This window comes from Myotis myotis, unplaced genomic scaffold, assembly GCF_014108235.1.
Source record: "Myotis myotis isolate mMyoMyo1 unplaced genomic scaffold, mMyoMyo1.p scaffold_m19_p_3, whole genome shotgun sequence".
NCBI classification, from domain to species: Eukaryota; Metazoa; Chordata; class Mammalia; order Chiroptera; family Vespertilionidae; genus Myotis; species Myotis myotis.
The window spans coordinates 17,105,803-17,127,066 of NW_023416335.1; the positions used below are offsets into that span (position 1 = coordinate 17,105,803).

The window sequence follows — 21,264 nt, forward strand, 5'->3', positions numbered from 1 at the left end:
GACTCCTGCAAGTGTGGGACTCTGAAAATTACTGGTCTCACCATAATTCCACCCTAGTTCATAGATGATTTCAAAACATGGCAAGTATGGTTGAAGACATATAAGTCTAATTCAATATTAGCTCCATCATCACAAAATGATGATATCAGAAACTTGAGTGATAATTCACAAGGGCTTTTATTGATAATCTGAGGCTTTGTCTACAGAAATGTTGATGTCTGAGTATGTAAATAATTTCATCAATGTATAGTTCAATCTGGATGGTTCAGACATAAATTCCAACATTTCCTTCAGAATTGGGGCTCAATTTGTCAAAATCAGGGTCACTACATTTTTTATTATCCATTTTAGTTTGCCTATCTAGGTAGTCTGCAGACTGAGTTAAAGCATGTTATGTTATTGACCACTCTGAGATTGCTCCAGGATTCAAATATTTTAGATTATTCTGGTTTCTTGGAATTAGTTAATGCATACCACAACTTTCTTTGAAAAAAATCATATTTGAGCCAAAGTGGCTTTAGGGGAAGTGTTTTATGTTTTAGTGAGATAGGGAAGAGGAAACCAATTTATCAGGTCATAGAAAAAACTTTTCTAAGTGGTTTTGTGGACTTGAAACATTTTACTCTGCTCTTCTGTTTCCTAAAGACGTTTTTATTTGGGTGATTTGTACAGATCAGCAGATAAGTACTCAGGTACTAAAGCAGAAACAACACAAACACATCTCTTACTCATACCTCCAATTTTATTGCTTCAGGACCATGCACCTTCCTCAGAAACGTGTACACACGTTTCCCCAATGAATCCTTAGACTGATATAAAGGGAAGGGCAGAAGTGGGTTTACAGTTGTTCATTGGAAAATAATATAATAATTAATAAATATTAATATAATAAGGCAATAACTAATAAATAAGAATACAAGAACTGTTTCATGTACTCGCAATTGTAAACCTACTTTTGTCCCACCCTGTACTTTTGAGTTAAATTGTTATTATTTGTAAATACATTTTTTATGTCTACCATGAATGTGCATCAGAGTCTTTATTGCATTCATCTCCATGGCAGGTGCTTTGTCTTAGTGATTATTTTGGCAGAAAGCATACACCAAAAATATCCCTGTGAGAAATAAAAACAAACCTCCATCCTCCAAAAATAGAAAGAAGCTGCAACTGTTCAGGTTCCCCTTGGACCTGTGGCCAAGGCTGATGAAGCTCCTTGAAGTCCATTTGATGTCTGTGAGTCTGGCTGAAACTCAGCAAAAGGGTTGAAGATAGGATGGTCTACTGATAGGAGAGCTAGGATTTCTGAGTTGGGTTTGATATTCTGCTATCTGTGAAATTTCCCAAGTTACCTCCCCATGCCTTGTTTTGTCCTTTTAAGAAATGGGTTTTATAATCTAATTATATAAAATACAAAGTGAGAGGATGGCTAGAGCCTGGAAAGTGCCTTGGAGGCACCTTGCCTTTTATTTATCTTTCATTTTACAGACAAGAAAAGTATACCTTGCTGTCTGAAGCAGTGAATACATTTAAATCTGTATACATAAAAGCCTAAGCAACAGGTCGACAGGCCAGCCAGTAGGTATGACATGCACTGATCACTAGGGGGCTGATGGTCAACGCGGGAGTTGCCGAGCAACAGCAACTTTGCAGAGTGCCCTCTTGCACTCCGGGGTCCCTCAGGAGATGGTGGACTGCCGGTTTTGGACCGATCCCCGCAGGCCAGGCTGAGGGACTCCACCTGCCAGAGGGACCTTGCTCACTCCACAGATGCCCTTCAAACCCTGGAGCTGCCCCAGGTGCGGCCAGCCGGGAAGGGACCACTGGAGGTTGGCTCCAGAGCGGGTCTGGCCCCTTTTACCCAGTCCTGCCCCACTGACCTCCTTCTAATTGATTTCCTTTCAATGTGCACAAATCCATGCACCGGGCCTCTAGTGTTTTTATAAATGCATTAGTTTAATATTTCTCTGTAACAAATTATCCCAATTTTAGCATCTAAAAACAACACATTTTTAAAAAATCTTTATTGTTCAAATTATTACAGTTGTTCCTCTTTTTTCCCCCCATAGCTCCCCTCCACCCGGTTCCCACCCACCCTCTGCCCTTACCCCCCTCCCCCGTCCTCATCCATAGATGTACGATTTTTGTCCAGTCTCTTTCCTCACCCCCCACACCCCTTTCCCCCTGAGAATTGTCAGTTCACTCCCTTTCTATGCCCCTGATTCTGTTATATTCACCAGTTTATCCTGTTCATCAGATTTTTTAGTCACTTGTTGGTAGATATGTATTTGTTGTTCATAATTTTTATCTTTACCCTTTTCTTCTTCCTCCTCTTCTTAAAGAATACCTTTCAGAATTTCATATAATACTGGTTTGGTGGTGATGAACTTCTTTAGCTTTTCCTTATCTGTGAAGCTCTTTATTTGACCTTCAATTCTGAATGATAGCTTTGCTGGGTAAAGTAATCTTGGTTGTAGGTTTTGCTATTTATCACTTTGAATATTTCTTGCCACTCCCTTCTGGCCTGCATAGTTTCTGTTGAGAAATCAGCTGACAATTGTATGGGTATTCCCTTGTAGGTAACTAACTGTTTTTCTCTTGCTGCTTTTAAGATTCTCTCTTTGTCTTTTGCTCTTGGCATTTTAATTATGATGTGTCTTATTGTGATCCTCTTTGGATTCCTTTTGTTTGGAGTTCTCTGTGCTTCCTGGACTTGTAAGTCTATTTCTTTCACCAGATAAGGGAAGTTTTCTGTCATTATTTCTTCAAATAGGTTTTCAATGTCTTGCGCTCTCTCTTCTTCTGGCACCCCCATAATTTGGATGTTGGTAAGCTTGAAGTTGTCCCAGAGGCTCCTTACACTATCTTCATATTTTTAGATTCTTTTTCTTTTTGCTTTTCTGGTTGGGTGTTTTTTACTTTTTCGTACTTCAAATATTTGACTTGATTCTTGCGATCCTCTAGTCTGCTGTTGGATCTCTGTATAATATTCTTTATTTCAGTCAGTGTATGCTTAATTTCTAGTTGGTCCTTTTTCATATCCTTGAGGGTCTCACTAGACTTATTGAGGGTCTTACTAAATTTATCGGCGGTTTCTAGAAAATTCTTGAAAAACCTTATAACCGTGGTTTTGAACTCTCTATCCAGTAGTTTGCTTTCCTCGATTTCTGTCATTTGTGACCTGTTTCTTTGTCTTGGCATTTTTTATGCTTCCCTGTGTTGGTAGAGTGGCTTTGTGTGCTAGGTGTCCTATAGGGCCCAGAGGCTCAGCCTCCCAATTATCTGAGGTGGACACTCTTGGTGCACCCTTTGGGGGCTGTGTGCACATCTTGTTGTAGTTAAGCCTTGATTATTGTTGGTATCACTGGGAGGAATTGACCTCCAGGCCAATTGGCTGTGAGAATCAGCTGTGTCTATGGTGGGAGAACTTCTGTGCTGGAGACACCCTTAGGGGGCAAGACTTGCTTCAGTGGGGCTTTGGTGCTCACTGAGTGTGCCCCCTGAGTGTGTCCCTTATGGATCTGAGGAGTTGTAATCTGGATGGTCCCACTCTGACTACTGGGTAAACTGGCACTTGGATCTCTAAGGAGGTGCTAATTTAGCCTCTGCCTGAGGCTACCCAGCAGGAGCTATGGAGAGATCTGCAGATTATCCTCCCTTATTTGGGGTTTGCAGGTGCCCAAATGAGGCCCAGCTGTGAAGCAATGCAAGCTGCTGTGGGGCCTTGGGCCTTCTTTTGGATGTTCTGGGTCTCTCTGACCCAGCTGCAGTTTGTTAGGTAATTGAAGATTGCAAAGGGCCAGGTTATTCATATGCAAAAACCTCTGCCACAGCTTGGATGGGGTTGGGTCTCAGGGAATCAACAGGGGGGAGCAAATAGCTATGGCTGATCCTCAGTCCTGCCCTAAGAGGTCCCGGGTCTCAGTGTCCCACGGTAATAGCTGTAAGCACCTCTGAGAGAAAGCTGCCCTCGAGTTCCGCCCACTGCCAGACAGTCCAGTTTCTCCCCGTATGAGTCTGGGTCCCCAGACTCTCCCGGAACTGGAGTCCAGGGCCCTCGGGAGCTTGTGTCTCCCTCCTGATTGAAAAAGACAACCATGTCCTCAGTTGCCAGCCCTTTCCGCATTCGCCTTTGCACCTCTGCACTTTACTTCTGCACCTCCTCTGAGTCTCAGTGTGTTTTTCACTTTCCTTCTAGTTGTAGACTTTCCACTCAGCCAGACTTCCTGTGGTTCTGAATGATGTCTGTTTTGTCTTTTAATTGTATTTTTGAAGTGGTTGTGAGAGGGAGCAATTTCAGGTATTTATCTATGCCACCATCTTGGTTTCTCCAAAACAACACTTATTTATTAGCTCCCAGTTCTGTCAGGTGGAAGTCTGGTCCTGGCATAACTGAATCTTCTGTTTTGAGTCTTACCAAGTAGAAATCAAACTGTTGACTAGGCTGTGTTCTAATTTGGAGCTCAGGTCCTCTTTCAGGCTTATTCAGGTCATTGGAAGGATTCAGTTCCTTGTGGTTCTAGGACTGAGGTCCCTATTCTGTTGCTGGATATCAGCCAAGCTCCCAGAGGATGCCCTTTGTTCTTAGGCATGTGATCCTCTCACTACATGGCAGCTGCTTCTTCAAAGGCAACAGGATGATTTTTCACTTTAGGAAAAACCCATCCTTTCTTATAAGGACTCCCCTTTTGAGGTCAGACATCTCAAAGTCAACTGATTGAGAACTTCATCACAGAAGGGGTATCCCATAATATCCTTAGCTCTCACCCATACTCAAGGGGAAGGGATCATATGGGCTCTGTACACCAGGAACAGAAATCTTATGAATAGAATTAGAATTCTGTTTACCAAATTAGTTAAATCCCACCCATTCAAGTACTAGCTTTCTTTTTTTACCTCATTTCTCCCATTGGGCCAGTTTAATCATCTGAACTACAAAAAACCCAATAAGGGATGACAAGAAGAAGGAATTAGGAGCAGTGTGGCACAAACTTCAAATCCATAAAAATGTGATTTTCATGGCTTTATTTATATCCTTAAGTGTCAATGGCCTGGAATAATTCATTGTTACCTATTCAGGAATTACTGAATATTTTTTAAATTACTTTTTTTTTTTTTTTACATAAAACTTCCTTTAGTAAAGTTGACTTCAATTCAGAGATTTGGGGGAAACCTGGACTGGGTTGGTCAGAACCAGCAGCAGCTAGAAGTTGGGGACAGTGGCAACCACAGAGGTGCCATTTTCCTAGTGTCTGCTATCAGCTGGACACTTGACTCACAGGAGCTAATTTAATTCTCACGAGAGTGATGTTACAATAGGTATCATAATCCCCACTTTACAGTTGAGGAGACAGCTGTGAAGGAGCAGAGTCAGAATTCAAGGCTCTCTCTGACTCATGGGTGCTTTCTTGGGGACAGGGTCTCTTTATCAGGCTTCCAACCAGGCTCAAGGCAGAGACTGGCCCCAGAGGCTCTGAGGACAGAGGGACTGGGGAATGGCAGATGGTGCTGCTGAGTGACAAGCACCCTCTGAGAGGGAGGCCGTTTTCAGTAATCAAAGAATATCAACTATAGGTCCCGGCCAGGTAGCTCAGTTGATTAGAGTACCGTCCCGATATGCCAAGATTAGGCTTTAATCCCCAGTCAGGGCACATACAAGAAACAACCAATGAATGCATAAATAAGTGGAACAACAAACTGATGCTTCTCTCTCTCTCCCTCTCAAACCAATAAGTATAAAAATATTTTTTAACCAACTATATAAAGGAACTCTCTTCCTTTCAGAGTTATAAATAAAATTTTCAGAAGTCAAAATGAGAGCTATACATAAAGTCATTTTTCTTAATAAAGGAATGTACAAATAAGGCATCAGTTGAATTTTATAATACCTCATTATGGTGATTGAGTAACAAGTGTTGATATTATTTTTTTGATATGAGGAAATAAGGCATAGAGTAGGTAAACAAGGGCTAAATTGGATTTAAGTATGTAACAATGTAGTGACAGAAATCAGCGAGTTCTGTTCTAGAATCCTGCTAACTGTAACTTTGGTTGAACAAATCAATTAAGATATAGCTCTCACAGCTGCAGAACTTGGAAAAGTTGCAGTTACTTCGTGGAAGTCCAGTTTGCGTTGGAGTAAAATGTTAAATTTGGAAAGATTTCAAAACCCTTCAATGGCTGCTCAATCACTCTGAAGTTGAATTAACTGTAAATTGTGAGTTCCTTGAATACATTTAGAGTCTCTTTGAATATACTACATATGTTGAGCATGTACTTTAAGGAGATATAGGGATGATTCCTGAGGTGTAGCAGAGAGACGACTTAAAAAGAAATAATTATAATAATGTAGGTGCTAAACTGAACATAAATCCAGCAGCAATTGGCTCTGTTTGGGAGTATCTGGGAAAAACAGAAGAGGTGAATTTTGAGATGGGTCTGGAAGGAAGAATAGAAGTCTACAGGGCAGAAAAGGGGAAGGAAATTCTAGGTAGGGGGCAAAACAGAGTTCAAGGCATAGAAGTAAGAAAAGATATATGTTAGTGTGACCAGAATATACTGAAAGCACAGAAGAAGGTAGCAAAGAGGTTGAATTTTTCTGCAGCACTTAGATTGGGAAGGATCTGACTACCCTGTATTGAGAAGTTTCAACTTTAGAGCAACAGGAATCCACTAGAGGTATTATGTCAAGAATGATAAGATAATAGCTGTATTTTTTTAAGATTAACTCTGATAGCAGGCAAGAGGATGACTATGTGTGAGAAGTGAAAATGAGCAGTGAGATGAGAATTTACAAAAAGGCCAAAGAATGACAGAGGACCCAGAATGGGGAGAAGCGAAGGACATTTAAAAGCTTCTTCAGAGGGGAATGAACTGGAGTGTGTGTGTGGCGGGGGGAGGGGGGGTGGGGGGGGAGAGGTGCGGCTGGGGGCACCAAATGCCTGGAATCATGGGAGGAAAGGAAGATGTGAGGAGAAAAATAAAGACTGATGTTTACTTTCTGATCTCTAAGCATAAGAACTAAAAAGAACACACTTCTAAGCCGAAACCGGTTTGGCTCAGTGGATAGAGAGTCGGCCTGCGGACTGAAAGGTCCCAGGTTCGATTCCGGTCAAGGGCATGTACCTGGGTTGCAAGCACATCCCCAGTAGAAGATGTGCAGGAGGCGGCTGATCGATGTTTCTCTCCCATCGGTGTTTCTAACTCTCTATATCTCTCTCCCTTCCTCTCTGTAAAAAATCAATAAAATATATTAAAAAAATAAATAAAAAGAACACACTTCATCTGACAACTAGGAAGGCATTGGTGAATTTTGAACAATTTCATTAGATTGGTGGTGAGTAGGGGAAGGAGGTGAATTCCTTGAGCTGATAAACAAAAAAGAACTGAGAATGTTTGTTTGTAAAAGGGAAGGAGGGTCAAAAGAAAGGTTTTTGTTATAGCTTCTTTGTTAAAGTGGGGAACGATTATATTGCTGGAGAAAACTGGGTAATTGGGGTGACCTGGCATTAGATATTGGGAGGACAGATACAGAAGCAGGATGAGGAAGGGAAAGTATAGATAATACTTTAATAAAAGTTTCTTAGGTAAGAGGAAAAAAGTAAATTTTAAAAGAAAGAGAATGAGTTGAGAACATATATAAAAATTTCTTTACATTTCCCTTCTGAGATAGAACTATACAGCTCTAGTACCCAAAGTAAACACCACTGATATAAACCTAGCACATTGCTGGCACTCAGGGGTCTACTTAGTATCATGAAAATAAAAGTGAGAGTGGATTTCTACCTCATTTTGTTAGACTCTCTTTTGGAAACAATAATAGAAAAATAAGATCCTGCAATTCCAAAGCAAGATAAATGTGACTTTCTCTTCCAACTTAAACCAGGGCTGGTTTTGGTCAGTCTCAAAGACAGGAGTCTCAGTTGGAGTGACAGGCTTATTTGTCCCTGAATCTATCTGCTTTATGGTTATCTCAAGGATTTCTGTCCGCTCTAGGACCAAACAAAGATCACCCACAATTGCTAATTCAGGTATATTTTAGACATTCAGTTGGACACCTGGGACCAGAACCACTTCCCAGAATTTCTCAAGGGCCCAAAGAGTCCTATATATTGAATAGGACTCTAGACAAGACCAGAGCTCCCTGCACCATTTGAACTAGGTTTCCATCTTGCACCTTGGGAAAGAGCTGGAACAAACCCAATCATTATGATTAAGCATAAAAGACAACATTTTCCATGAGAATGTAATCTTCTGCATGGTTGGTCACCAGTTATTTTTTGGATGGTCATTTAGTTTCCATCAAGTTAGCTAATTGTTCTGCTAAATTATCTTTAAAAGATGATTTGCCTCCTTGAGTCGTTACTACTTGTGACATTCTTTTCCCAGATGAATGAGAATTGAAAGATATATATATTTTTAACACATACATATCCCAAAATTCTCAAACATATATAAAGTGTGTTGAAATTTGGTCTGTTGTGAAGTAACTTGAATTCTAGGCCTGGGTCCAGGGGTGGAGATGGCTGTAACATTCCACTAGAACTTCACTCTTGGCTCTCAACTTAAAACCAAAAATCCCTACTCAAGTCAGATAGATGAAGTATTGGTCTCTAACATGAGGAGGAAGTGAAAAAAAGGGGGGGGGTATTCACAAAGATTTAGTAAGGAAGTTAGAAGGAATTATGTGGGAAGGAAGGAAAAAAGAATAATTGTGGTGTTATTACATGCCTGGGCCAGGTACAGAATGTCATGGGTCAGTGTTTCATTCCATACAGCCGAGTTATCATGATGACATTATGAAGTAATTGCCTATATAGTATAATCTGTTTTGGAAATGCTTTCTACCAGGTGTCTCTCATGGGATGTACCAAAGAAAAGAGTTGATATGTTAAATTACTCTTACTGTTCAAATATTAGAAGCACTAATTCATCACTCATGACATTATATTTAGATTTTAACATCATTATATGTTTAACAAGGATGAATCTTTTCACAATAATAAAGTGCCTCTTGAAAGGAAAGATGTTGACTTTGGAGAAGATCTTGTGGGATGACTCTTAAAAGACTTTTACATCTGAATCTCTTTGCTGTGTGTTAGGTGGTCACAGAATCTGAGCTCCAAGTATGTATGGAGAAATTCCTTTGCCTTCACTGTATAGACTGGGATGATGGGAAGGGTGCAAAATGTTAGAGGAATTAAAACTGAACTCAAAGCTCATTCTAAGGTGCAATTTGCTGAAATGACTACATGTGGACATGCCACCAGTCTGTAAAGAGATAAATAATCATATGGAGAGAGGAAACTTATATTGTGCCCATGCTAAAAAGGGGTTTTTAACTCTCCATTAACAACTGTGTGTCTGCAGGTTTTCATCCATTATAATTTTGTTAGAACATCCTTGCTAAAAACCAGCTGTTTTATGGGCTCTTTGACATGTCACAAGAACCCAAGAGCAAATGGAACCAATAAATTGCAGAGGCAAGTTAGGAAAAAAAGTAATTATCCTTCTTGAAATTTTACCATTTCATAAAAGTTATCACCTCACCTCTTAAAGTTTTGAAAGGTTATACTGATTAGTCAAGATTTTTATTTTATACACTTCTTAGAAATGCTTATTTTATTTCAACAGAAGTTAGTCCAAGGTGCCTTCCCTGGTATCATAATCATTATCATTTTAAAATTTGACCAAATAAACATAAGCTCATGCACACATATGTATGTGGTCTTATAGACATTTGAAAGTAATTCTATTTTTCCTCATTTATTCACCAATTAACAAAATGTATGTGATTGGCTATGATGGGACAGGCACAGTGCTAGTGACATAGAACACAAAATAGTCACAGGCTTTGCCCTCAAAGAGATAACTGTCCAGTGGGAACAGATCATTGTAAGATATTATATAATAACAAACTGAAGGAAATATATTGAAGGAGATAAAAAAGTGTGATGGGAGATTAATACAGTTTTGAAAGTTAATGGAAAGCTTTTCTCAATAACTGAAATCCAGTTGAAGCCTAAGAAATCAGTGGAATTAGACAAAGTATAGTAGCTGTGGTAAAAATTCAGGGAGAGGAAACAGCAAGCACAAAGGCACTGGGGCTGGAAACAATGGCAAGCTTCAGAGGCATGTTGCAAAGAGGCCTCTGAGAATAAAGCAGGGGTTGCTAGGGATCAGGCACAGTGAGATAAGGCTGGAGTTAGGCACAGACTAATCTACTCCAAGAGCATTAGACATGGCTCTGGGAAGCAAAGGGTAACTGAATTAGATTTAATCTTCAAAGACGCTCCTCTGCTATATGTGGCAAAGTAATTGGAGGGAGCAAGAGTCCAGGTAGAAAGCTTTACTGTAGTCAAAGTAAAGAAAGGAGGAAGGCTTGGATTTGGGTGGTAGTTAATCCTATATAATAAAAGGCTAATATGCAAATAGACCAAATGGCAGAACAACTGAACAAATGGTCACTATGACATGTGCTGACCACCGGGGGGGGGGGGGGTATGCGCGGAACATGGTGGGTGTCAGCCATGGCAGGATGGTGGAGCCGGTGAGCAGCAGCGCCAGACCAAGGTGGGATGCTGGCTGCTGTCATCTGGGCGAGTCTCTGGTGGTTACTGAAAATTCTTTGCTCCCACACACTGTGGTCCCACTCAGCACTCGCACTTGCTGCTTATGCATGGCACCGGCCATAATCGCTCAGCACTGTCAGTAGGTGTGAGTTGCAGCTGCTGGCCCCGATTGCCCCTGAGGGCTTCTCCACCTCCACCTGCTCCTGAGAGGCGATCAGGGCAGCAGCCCACTGATGGTGCCAGCCCCGCTTGCACCCGCCACTGCCGCCAGCCCCAATTGCTCTGCGCTGTAAGTGGGTGCAAGTGGGGCCGGCACCATCAGTGCATGGGAGTGACGGTGGCAGGAGCAGGGCCGAGGTGGGAAGGGCCAGGGAGGGGTGCAGAGGATGGGCTGAGACCTGTCCCTGTGTCCACTGCAGCCTCACCCACAGTTCCTTTCAAAGTGCACGAATTTGTGCACTGGGCCCCTAGTTTAGATGGATAAAAGGAGACTGACATGAAATGACAGGACTTGAGATGAGTTGGATATAGAAAAGGTGTCAAAGATTATTATCAGAGTAGGTGATTAGCAATTGATTGGTAGAAAATGATACTATTAGAACCAGGCTTTTAATATTTATCCAATTCCACTTAAATTCATTCTATGCAAAACTAGTGATTACTAGATGCAAAGTGGTGCTGGGAATTCTAATGGCTAGCAGTGTGAAAGAGGTGGATAAGGCAGGATAAATAATCTTTGCCTTTTATAGGCTCACATTCGAATACAATGCTTCTCATTCCCAATAGAGGAAACAGAAACACTAAGTATCTACCAACACACATATATGTGTACATGCACATACAAATAAGCATAATATACACACATGCATGTCTGTGTATGTGCATTATATATGTACACTTAAATTTGAGGTGCTTGCATCACATACACACCTCAAGTACATGTTGCAAGGAGATTGGGGAAGATAAAAATAAATAATTACTCTGAGGGTGAGGACGTGAAATTGAAAAGATGCATAAGATTGTTTCTCCTTAAAATGTTTCAAAAACTACTAAGTCTTATAGCTTCACCTTATTACAGAAGAGACTTAGGATGCTGGCTCTATTTGTAAAATAGAATTCATAAAAAGAAATGGGGCGCTAATCTTCAACTATAAAATCCATTTTAATCTATGCTGTATCCCTACCATCACGAGAGTAATTTTATCAGTAATAATAATGATAAATAACAAAAATAACAATCGTCAGTGTGTAGTAATTTTCATTTCTTTTAAATATGTTTTTAATTGCCCTAGCCGGCTTGGCTCAGTGGATAGAGTGTCGGCCTGCGGACTGAAGGGTCCCGAGTTCGATTGCGGCCAAGGGCACATGCCTGGGTTGCGGGCTCGATCCCCAGTGGGGGGTGTGCAGGAGGCAGCCGATCAGTGATTCTCTCTCATCATTAATGTTTCTATCTCTCTCTCCTTCTCCCTTCCTCTCTGAAATCAATAAAGAAATATTTAAAATAAATAAATAAATAAATAAATATGTTTTTAATTGATTTCAGAGAGGAAGGGAGAGGAAGAGATAGCTACATCAGTGATGAGAGAGAATCATTGATTGGCTGCCTCCTGAATGCCAACCTGGTCATGGGTCCTGACCAGAAATCGAACCATGATCTCCTGGTTCATAGGTCAATGCTCAACCACTGAGCCACGCCAGCCAGGGCAGTGAGTAGTAGTTTTTAAAAATCACACAAACAAGCAGAAAAACAAAAAGATTTCATTTTAATGTGGTTTGAACATTACCTTTTTAATATTTATCTTAGGATTCTAAACTCACAATTTTGTTCTCAAACTGACTTCCTAGCAGACAGAATATGGTTAATTAGTAATTCTGTTAAATATTTGCCAAATGTAATGGAGGGCACCATTTCCAGTTTTGCCAGAGCATATTGTTGCTCAGAAGCCCTTTGTTGAACAAAATCATATTGCGTGTTGGTTCTAAGAGTCTAAACATAAAGAACAATTGCTCATCGGTGAATTCTTAAGGCTCAAATGCATCTCATTTTCCTCACATGATAGACACTCTTTGCTTGTTTCAGTTTTGTGTGTATTTCTTTGGATTGTTTGTTAATGTCTCCTATTTATAGTGATAGTATTATCTAATCTCTAAGATAGTATAGAATTGTGCTTTATCATGACTGTAATTGTGCAGATGGTGGAATATGCTTTGAACCACTAGAGATGAATTTACAGTAAAGCTATGAAGCCTACTCTTCAGGGCCTCTCACATCCAAGGGCCCCCTTTAACGTTCTTGGACTCAAATTTGCATTTTTAATTTTGTGTTCTTTTCCTTTAAGAACATCTCCCAAATTTTAAGAGCTTCAGGCCCTGGAAAACTTATCTGTCGCTGCTTTGCATTTGTAGTATAATAATTAATTTGTTTTTCTAGCTTTCTCATAATACTTAGCTTCATGAGAATAGGGGTGATTCTTGTTTGTTTGTTTCTCTGCTATCTAGCACTTATTTTGGTAACTGCTTGGTGAATGAATGAATGAATGAATGAATGAATCAATGAATGAATGAATGAGCCAAGCACATTTAGTGGTTGTTTGGAGCTGGCTCTGCTTAGTGAGATCTTCTCTTGCATTCGTGCATCTTTATTAATGCCAACTTTGTTGCAAAGTTTTTAAAAAAGTAATCTTTATGTAAATTACCTTAAATTACTTCATTTTAAAAGTTAAAAGCATCTATTTGCAGAATCATAGATAAAATTCTCATTTTTGTTAAAGTGCACAATATTTTGCAAAAATGGAATCTATCTTCCCATGTTAATGTTCTCATTTTATTTATTATTTTCTTTATAAAATTTTCTTGGAGTATCTTCAGAAATGGTCAACTTTGTAGATTTTGAGGACACTTCTAAAAATTAATCCTAGCCAACAAAACAATGTTATGGAGCATGACTGCACTTATTTTAAGCTGTCCTTTAATATAAGATATCCATTTTGTCTTTATTTCTCAAGTTGCTTATTTATAAATCTCCACTCTGTTTTTCAGGAGTTGACATAGTTGACAGCTTGATGTATGTTACTATAGTCAACACACCCTCTATGATACACACTCTAAGAGTTGAGTAGTACACAACAAATTCATAAAATTATACCATGAAGAAATGTCGTCCTTCCTAAATTAGACAATTAAGGTTAATATTTTTATTTTCAAAAAAGAAAAATATTTTCCTCCTTTCTCCATCTCTTCTAATCATTTCCAAGGTGTGCTTTTGAAAATTCATTTGCCACTTCCCAACCACAGAGATGAAGAATTTAATAAGAACAATCTCAAATTCTTGATAAACCACAAATATTTTAACTTAAGTAATGGACTTTTATTTGGTTAATCTTTTAGCTAGTCATAAATGATGTAATAAAATAAGCTACTGAAAAAATTAACATGCGGTAACGTAAAGGATAAAGACTTATAAGTAATGTATTAGTAGAAAAAAAAATTTTGGATTTTGCCATCAATTTCCTGACCAGTCAGTGGCAACTGGCAATTAAAATATGACTCCAGAATCTGAACAAAGTCCCAGGAAGCAACCTTGTCATCCAACTGCCACTTCATCACCATTCTTTAAAGTTTCTTCAACATTTATCATTGTGTTTTTTGTCCTCTTTTTTCCCCAACACATCAAACCAAGGAAAAAAAAATATTGAATGCTTATTTATACCCATCTCCTTCCCTTCATATCTGTTCATTCCCTAGGCCTGCGCTTTTCCAAGGGATCCCTGACATTACTTAGGGGCTGCCATGTTTTATTATAAAGGTACCACATTATCAGCAAGCGTTTCTGTAAGTCATTGGTGCTTGGTTTGGGGAAAACTGTCATCTACTACTATAGATTTGTTCCAATGGAAAATTACCACAAAATTGTGGGATTTTCCATTTACCTCACTGAAAAATGACTGCGATAGGAATTAATAGGCTGTTCCGTGAAGTAAAACATCCAGATACAAAAGTGACTGAATGATAGTATTTCCATAGCTCTGGGTTTTATTTCTGGCTTCCTGCTTTTTGGTAAGATCTGAAACTTTTTACAGACGCCAAAGCATGGTTTCCTTTACATCTTTCAATTTTAAAGTAGTGATATACTGTATTTGATAACATGCAGCTATTATGTATGAAGCCCTCACAGGGTCTCACACCCTGGAGATGAAGTACACTTTCAGAAAGGATTCCCCTTTTCTGAATTTTGCTGTTTCCTGCTTGTTGAGCAGTGTCCCCTCCTGGGAAAGCAGAGTTATTTCAGCCAACGTTGGGCTCCATTTTACATTGGAATATTATAGTGCTATTCAGATATAGTCATAATCTTTTCCCCCTGGTTTTGCTGTTTTTTTTTTGTTTTTGTTTTTTCATAGCTCAGTAAAATGTATATTTTTGTTGAAAGGCTATCACAAAACATTTTAATATCAAACTTTTTCAAAAATAATGATGGTAGTACTGATCAGACATCTTTTAACAACTAAAAGCCACCAAAACAGTCTGATTCTTATTATAATGCAAATTAAATGAATAAAATTATTCTTATTTTAGGTCAGTTTCAAAATGAATATTTTTGCTCCCTCCCCCTTTTCCCTTCTCACATACAAGGAGGCACCTCGTATTTCAACTTTATTTAAATCGTGGCAATTCAAAAAATATACCCAGAAGGCTTTTTGTAGGTAATGGTTCCGTTAGCATTAACCCCACAGAATGGAAAATCAGGAGCAAGTCACTTTTAAAGTGGAATACCTTAATTTCATGTATGGATTGTTCATGCTCACCTCTTCCTGACCACAACACAAATCTATCCCTGTAAATTAACATCGGAAGTTACATCACAGCTGTGATATAGCTATGAGAATGTTCTCTGGACATGATTTTGGATCTGTGGTGCAGGTCACTCTGGCCTTTAACTTTTGTCCTGTGCAGCTGGCTGCGAACGTTTTTTTGGATCTCACTGCTCTTTGGAATTCTCCACCAGAGGGAGGACAAGGGACGGGAAGCAGGCTTCGCCCGCAGTCCTGAGGAAGCTGGAGTCAGAGACAGCTAGCATTAAGGAATTACAGAGCTCCTCCACTGCTCTCCGCTCTCCCTCCCTGCTTTCACTCATCTCAGCTGAGTGACGCGCAGGTAGCGCAGACATTTAACTGTTGATCGCCTTTTAACCAGGGGTTTGCAGTTCATGTGAAATTAAGTCGTAGTGAGGAGACAGTATAGGACACCCCCTTTGAAGAGGTCAGGTTATTATTATTTGTTTTAGGAAAAGCAGAAGGTGAGGTTTAACAGGCACGTTGTTAAAACCCTGAAGAAAGGGCAGGCACACGCGCACACCCACATTCAACAGCAGATCTACGAAGAAGGTGCGATCTGACCGCCTTTAAGGTTCACTGAGCGCCCTTCCTGTGTACCCGGGACTGCCTTACACGCAGACTCCCTTCCACCCGGAGTTATCTTGGCCCTACGTGCGTGTAACTCACTAAAGTAAGAAAGGAATGAGCCTCAGACTCTCCTGGGAAAACAGCACACACTCCTCTCCTTCCCAGGGGCTCCTGAGCCTTTATTTGGGGGACAGGTTGTCAGAGTTGCAAACTTTTGTCTCCAACATTTCTCTGCATTACAGGGAACGGACCGACCCTTCGGGGCGCTGCCTGGGTCAGGAGAGCGAGGAGCGCGGGCCGCTGGGTCCTGCCCTGGGTCCTTCGATCTCCCAGGGCCGCTCGGGTCGCTTCCCGCGGCGGCGGCGGCGGCTGCTCCGCGCAGGTTCCAGCGACCCCTGTCGGGAGTTCCCTGCAGCCGCGGGGCGCGGGGCGCGTGGCCGCCCCCCGCCCGCTGGCCCCGCCGGGCTCGGGAGAGAAAGGGGCTGCGCCCGGGAGCGCCGAGCCCAGGCTCCTCCCGGTGGCGTGTCCGCGCCTCGGGGTGGGGGTGTGGTAGGGAAGAGGGAGGGGGCGCGGGAAGGGGAGGGTGCGAAGGAGGCGCCAGCCTCCAACCTGCGGGCGGGAGGTGGGTGGCTGTGGGGCAATTGAAAAAGAGCCGGCGAGGAGTTCCCCAAAACTTGTTGGAACTCCGGGCTCGCGCGGAGGGCGGTCGCAGAGCGGTGGCTGCCTGGGCATGGGAGCGCGGGCTGGACAGTGAACCCTCTCCCCTTCGGGCTGCAAGCACGCCGGGCAGAGGCCAGGACAGGAGCCGGCAGCGGCGGGACCCGGTGCGGCGAGAACCGCGGACTTCCCAGGCGACAGCAGCAGCCCCGGGAGCCAGCGCGACCGCCTGACGGCGCGATCGCCAGTCCCAGGTGGCCCGGACCGCACGCCGCGCCCGCGCTGCCCCCCGAAGCACCGGAGACGCTCCGTGCGCTGCGCGAGCGCCGCAGCCCGCTCGCTCTACCCCTCGAGGGACAAACTTTTCCCAAACCCGATCCCAGCCCTCGGACCAAACTTGTCGCGCGTCGTCGTCGTCCGCAGCCGTCCTCGGAGAGCGTGCACTTCTCTGGCGAGATGTCCGAGCGCAAAGAAGGCAGAGGCAAGGGGAAGGGCAAGAAGAAGGAGCGAGGCTCCGGCAAGAAGCCCGCGCCCGCGGCGGGCGGCTCGAGCCCAGGTGAGTGCTCCGCACCAGGGCTCCGCGATCGTCCTCTTCCTTCTCCTCCTTCTTCTCCTCCACCGGTGCTGCCTTCGCTTTCCTCTCGCCCGCCCGCGCCCTGCGCTCGGGGCGCCTGGCCCAGCTCCCGGGCGTTCGCCGAGCGGGGCGGTTCACTCTCTCCATGGCGCCGCCCCTTACCTGGGCGCCCAGCCCCACCTGGGCGCCCGCACCCAGCGCGCGGGGCTAGGGGTGGCAGCCCGGGGTCGCGCTCTCCGAGGGTCCGGGATGGACAGCGCTCCCAGGGGCGGCCTTTCACCAGCGCCTTAGCCGTGCCGAGCCCGGGAGCGGGACCTGGAGTGCAGGAGCGGAGGCTGGTGCGCGCGTGTCCCGAGCCTGGAGGGCTTTGCACGGGCCCCGCCTGCCCTCTAGCGAGAGAAGCGGGAACGGTTCTCCCAGGGGTGTGCCTGGCTGGGAAGAACCCGTAGAGAGGCCGCCTGAGCTGTTGAGTTTAGGTATTTTGGGCAGAGGTGCGGGAGGTGTGGGGTCTTGGTGTGCGCGTTCCTTCCTCCTGATTCATTCCTGCGGGATTGGAACTCCGATCAGGGATTCCTAGAGGCCAGTGAAGCAGATAAAATCTAGCCCGGTTGCAGGAATCAGGTTTGTTCCAAATAAGTTCTCAAACTTTCAGCTTAGTTCTAGTTTTGAGCAGCTCCTTGATAAATAAGCATATGGTCCATTTAGGTCCCAAGAGATGCCCAAATCAAAAGCTTACCTGATTTTTTTAACCCAGCTGCTTACTGTTTACATAATAGAATGCGATGACAGTTGAGGCTTTCTAGAGACCAATCTTGTATTTGATAATCAACGCGGACATGAATGGCAGTTTCACCTTAGGTTTCCCTAATAGGAGCTGATGCTGTAGATATTGTCTTGGACAGAGGAGGCTTCCTAAGTAAATAGTTGTTTATGAGTGATTGAGTGAAAAAGATGCTTAAAAAAGAGGAAGGGGACAAATATAAAGGCTACCTTTTTTACTGCCATAAGTCACATAGAGCATCCTCCTGTATATACTTTTATACAGTACTTCTGAAGAATTAATTGAATAGCCCTTGGTAATACTGTGGCTGAAGAAGATAAAGCAGAAGTACTTGCCGGTTCCTTGCGGGAAGAAATCAAAATTTGCCTCATCTTCTTATTGGCATCACTGATAGCATTTCAGAACCTGGCATGTTGGCAGAGACCTCAAGCAGGTTTTGAGCAAAACAGAAATTGAACAGAGAGTAATTGTTTGGCTACTGACCATTCCTGTGCATGCTTCTATAATAAGACGCTGCTGATCGGATTCACCTTAATTACCTTTCATTAGCCATAATGAGGGTGTACTGAAAATTTCCTTACTTTTGTCCTGTGTTTGGAGATACCGATAGTATTTCATTCAACAAGGTATGGGATGGGGAGCTGGATCAGCAACGTCTCTGTGACTTTCTCTACTGCCCTGTCAAAGGTCATCATAGTGAATTACAGAGGTGTTAGACCTAACTCAAACTGTAAAGTTGCAAAGAGTTTTTGGTAGAGCCCTTTAGGTGTCCTCTGCCTTGCCTGTGAATACTATGCTTTCAGAAGTTTCTATGGTCCTCTGTAGGTGGTCTGAAGAATTAAAGATGGGGCAATGTTTTAAAGTAGCAAGCATCCCTTTCAAGTAACAGGCTAGCATTTTGTCAAGGGTTCCTAGCAGCAGTGCCTTGACACAGGCATTGCAGATAAGCAGATAGTTCCGTGGGGGAGACACTTAAGAGCAAGCAGGTGTTTCTGTGCCCTGCACATCTAATCTAGCTGATGTTCTCTCTTTGACTCGGGTTCAAGAGCTTCCTTGGTGGCTCTTGCTCCGCTTTCCAGCCCCACAACTGTGGTTCCCTCTAAACTGGATGGATTGGTATTCTCTTTCACTGAAATTTTCTCTACTATCTTAATGAAAAAAATCGGGGTGAACTTGTCTCTAGATTAGTTTTTAGTGTATTTGTTTCTCTTTCCATCAGGTAGTCATCTTTTATGGAGAGGAAACTTTCACCGCAGCCAGGGCAGCTTGTGCTTGTTAAGCCGTATAAATAGAATAAATGACATTCCATTCTTTGATGCAAATATTTATTCCTTGATGCAAAAAGAGGTTAACGTGAAACTAGCATTATCTAAAAGCACAGGGCATTCAATAGTGTTGCTTTGAAATCAGTGTCTCTCTCCTTGTCATTTTCTCTATAATGGTAAGTACCAGTGTACTTTGCCTTATTTTAGGGGTATGAATAACTGATTGCCATACTGGTGTATGGGGAAAACAGACACTTTTTTTTTCACAGTTTAGTCTCAGGCATCCTCAAAGGAAGGGCCTTTAGATGCCCTAACTATAGCATTGCTACTTGTTGGCCCAAATTAGGAAATGATGAGGACATCACCTCTCAAATGGCTCCTGTACTAGTGCCCTTCAATCCCAAATTTCACCCCTTTCTAAAAGCAGCCACTGAAACTTGTGTCATGATACACATGCAACAGGCCTTTCTTTGGATGCTGTAAGAGTACCTCACAACATTTGGGGATTGGAGGGGTGGATATAATGCTGAGAGAACTCAGCCTCTCAGCCCCACTGTGTGCTGTATCACAGGCAGAGGCATAAACACATCTGTTGGAGGGAAATCTTCAGGAGAAAAAGGCTTCTTTAACTTTCATGCTCCATGTGTGACTGATGTAATACATACATGGCTATCTTTCATAGCATCCACATCTATATATATAAAAGCCTAATATGCAAAATTTTCCCAACGGGAGTTCGATCAGGAGACCGGTCGCTCGCTATGACATGCGCTGACCACCAGGGGGTGGTGCGGAATGAAGGGAGGCCCTGGCCAGCAGCCTGAAGGTCCCGATCAGGCCTGATCGCCGGCGAGGCCTAGGGACCCTACCAGTGCACAAATTTCATGCACTGGGCCTCTAGTTTTTATATAATTAACTGAATATTAAATCACACACTGGTAGGGCTGCAGATGTTCAACAGAATTATCTATTCCATAATAATGGCTCTTATAGTCCCAAGCCCCTGGAGCCATTAATTCCTCTTCTTTTCTCAAAATAAGCAACCTCAGCATAATTCTGGGCTTTGCAACATGGATCCATGAACCAGGGGCCCTGTAATATCCAGGGCCTCCTAGATACCAGACCTCTCATGCTCCAGGCTCTTCCTATTGATTCAGCTCAACAAACGTTTCCTATTGAAGCCTGAATTACAAAACCAAAAGTTGTGTTTTTTCTTCTTTTCGGTATTGGCTCTATACTTCCCTTTGAATCTGTTTTTGATATGTTTTTCTTTCATTAAAACACTGCAAAGGATTCTTTTTTGTTTTCTCTCTCTCTTAAATGGCCTGGAACAAACTTATTATCAAGCCTAGCCCAGTTCTAGAACTATTGGGTCTCCCTTCACTGCTGACAGAAGAGGCAGTTGTGAGGACAAGTGGTGGAAAATTCAAGAAACTTAGTATCCCCAATGAGTAGAAGCAGGGCCCTGGGCTCCCCGGATGACATCACCCACCTGTTTTGTTAACTAAGAGGCTCCTCAGGCTGAAGTGCTTGTAAACATTCTTGGATATGAAGTGTCCTGTCACTAACAGGGCAGTGTGTGTTTACAGAACACGAGGAATGTCCAGTGATCTGTTTCAACCTGGTTACTTGTAACCACTTACCTTACGTAATTATTAAAAACAGTAAGTAGTATTTACAGAATGAAATGGGATTTATTTTGAAGAATTATTTTGAAGCAGAAAGAGTGGGAGAAACTGAGATATTCTCATATCTGCAAAGTGATAAAATGATATTGACAGGAGAATGGGGAGCAAAATATATATATTATTATCCTATATAATAAAGGGCTAATATGCTGATTAGACTGGATGGTGGAATGACGTTTCAGAACTACCAGTGGGTGGGGGAGGGGGCACAGGACCTTGAGGCAGCTGGGGACTGTGAGGGCCTACTCTTGCACGATTTTCGTACATCGGGACTCTAATATATATATAATCAGACAATATTGAACCAACATGAGAATAGAAACCACCTAATT

The 21,264-nt window shown here is 42.5% G+C and overlaps 1 protein-coding gene across 7 annotated transcripts in view; it reads left to right on the forward strand.

Annotated features, from left to right (window-relative positions):
- Positions 1–21,264, forward strand: part of NRG1 (neuregulin 1) — a 998,992-nt gene that overhangs the window by 775,737 nt on the left and 201,991 nt on the right. For 2 of the 7 annotated variants that reach the window (XM_036302062.1, XM_036302065.1), the window contains exon 1: positions 16,578–17,180. The exons of 1 other annotated variant lie outside the window; for it this stretch is intronic. In XM_036302062.1, the coding sequence (XP_036157955.1) occupies positions 17,081–17,180 (100 nt within the window). In that variant the 5' untranslated portion in view covers positions 16,578–17,080. Of the gene's footprint in view, positions 1–16,575; positions 17,181–21,264 lie in introns of those variants that run through there. 4 more of the 7 variants (XM_036302064.1, XM_036302058.1, XM_036302060.1 and 1 more) reach the window with 4 other exon arrangements.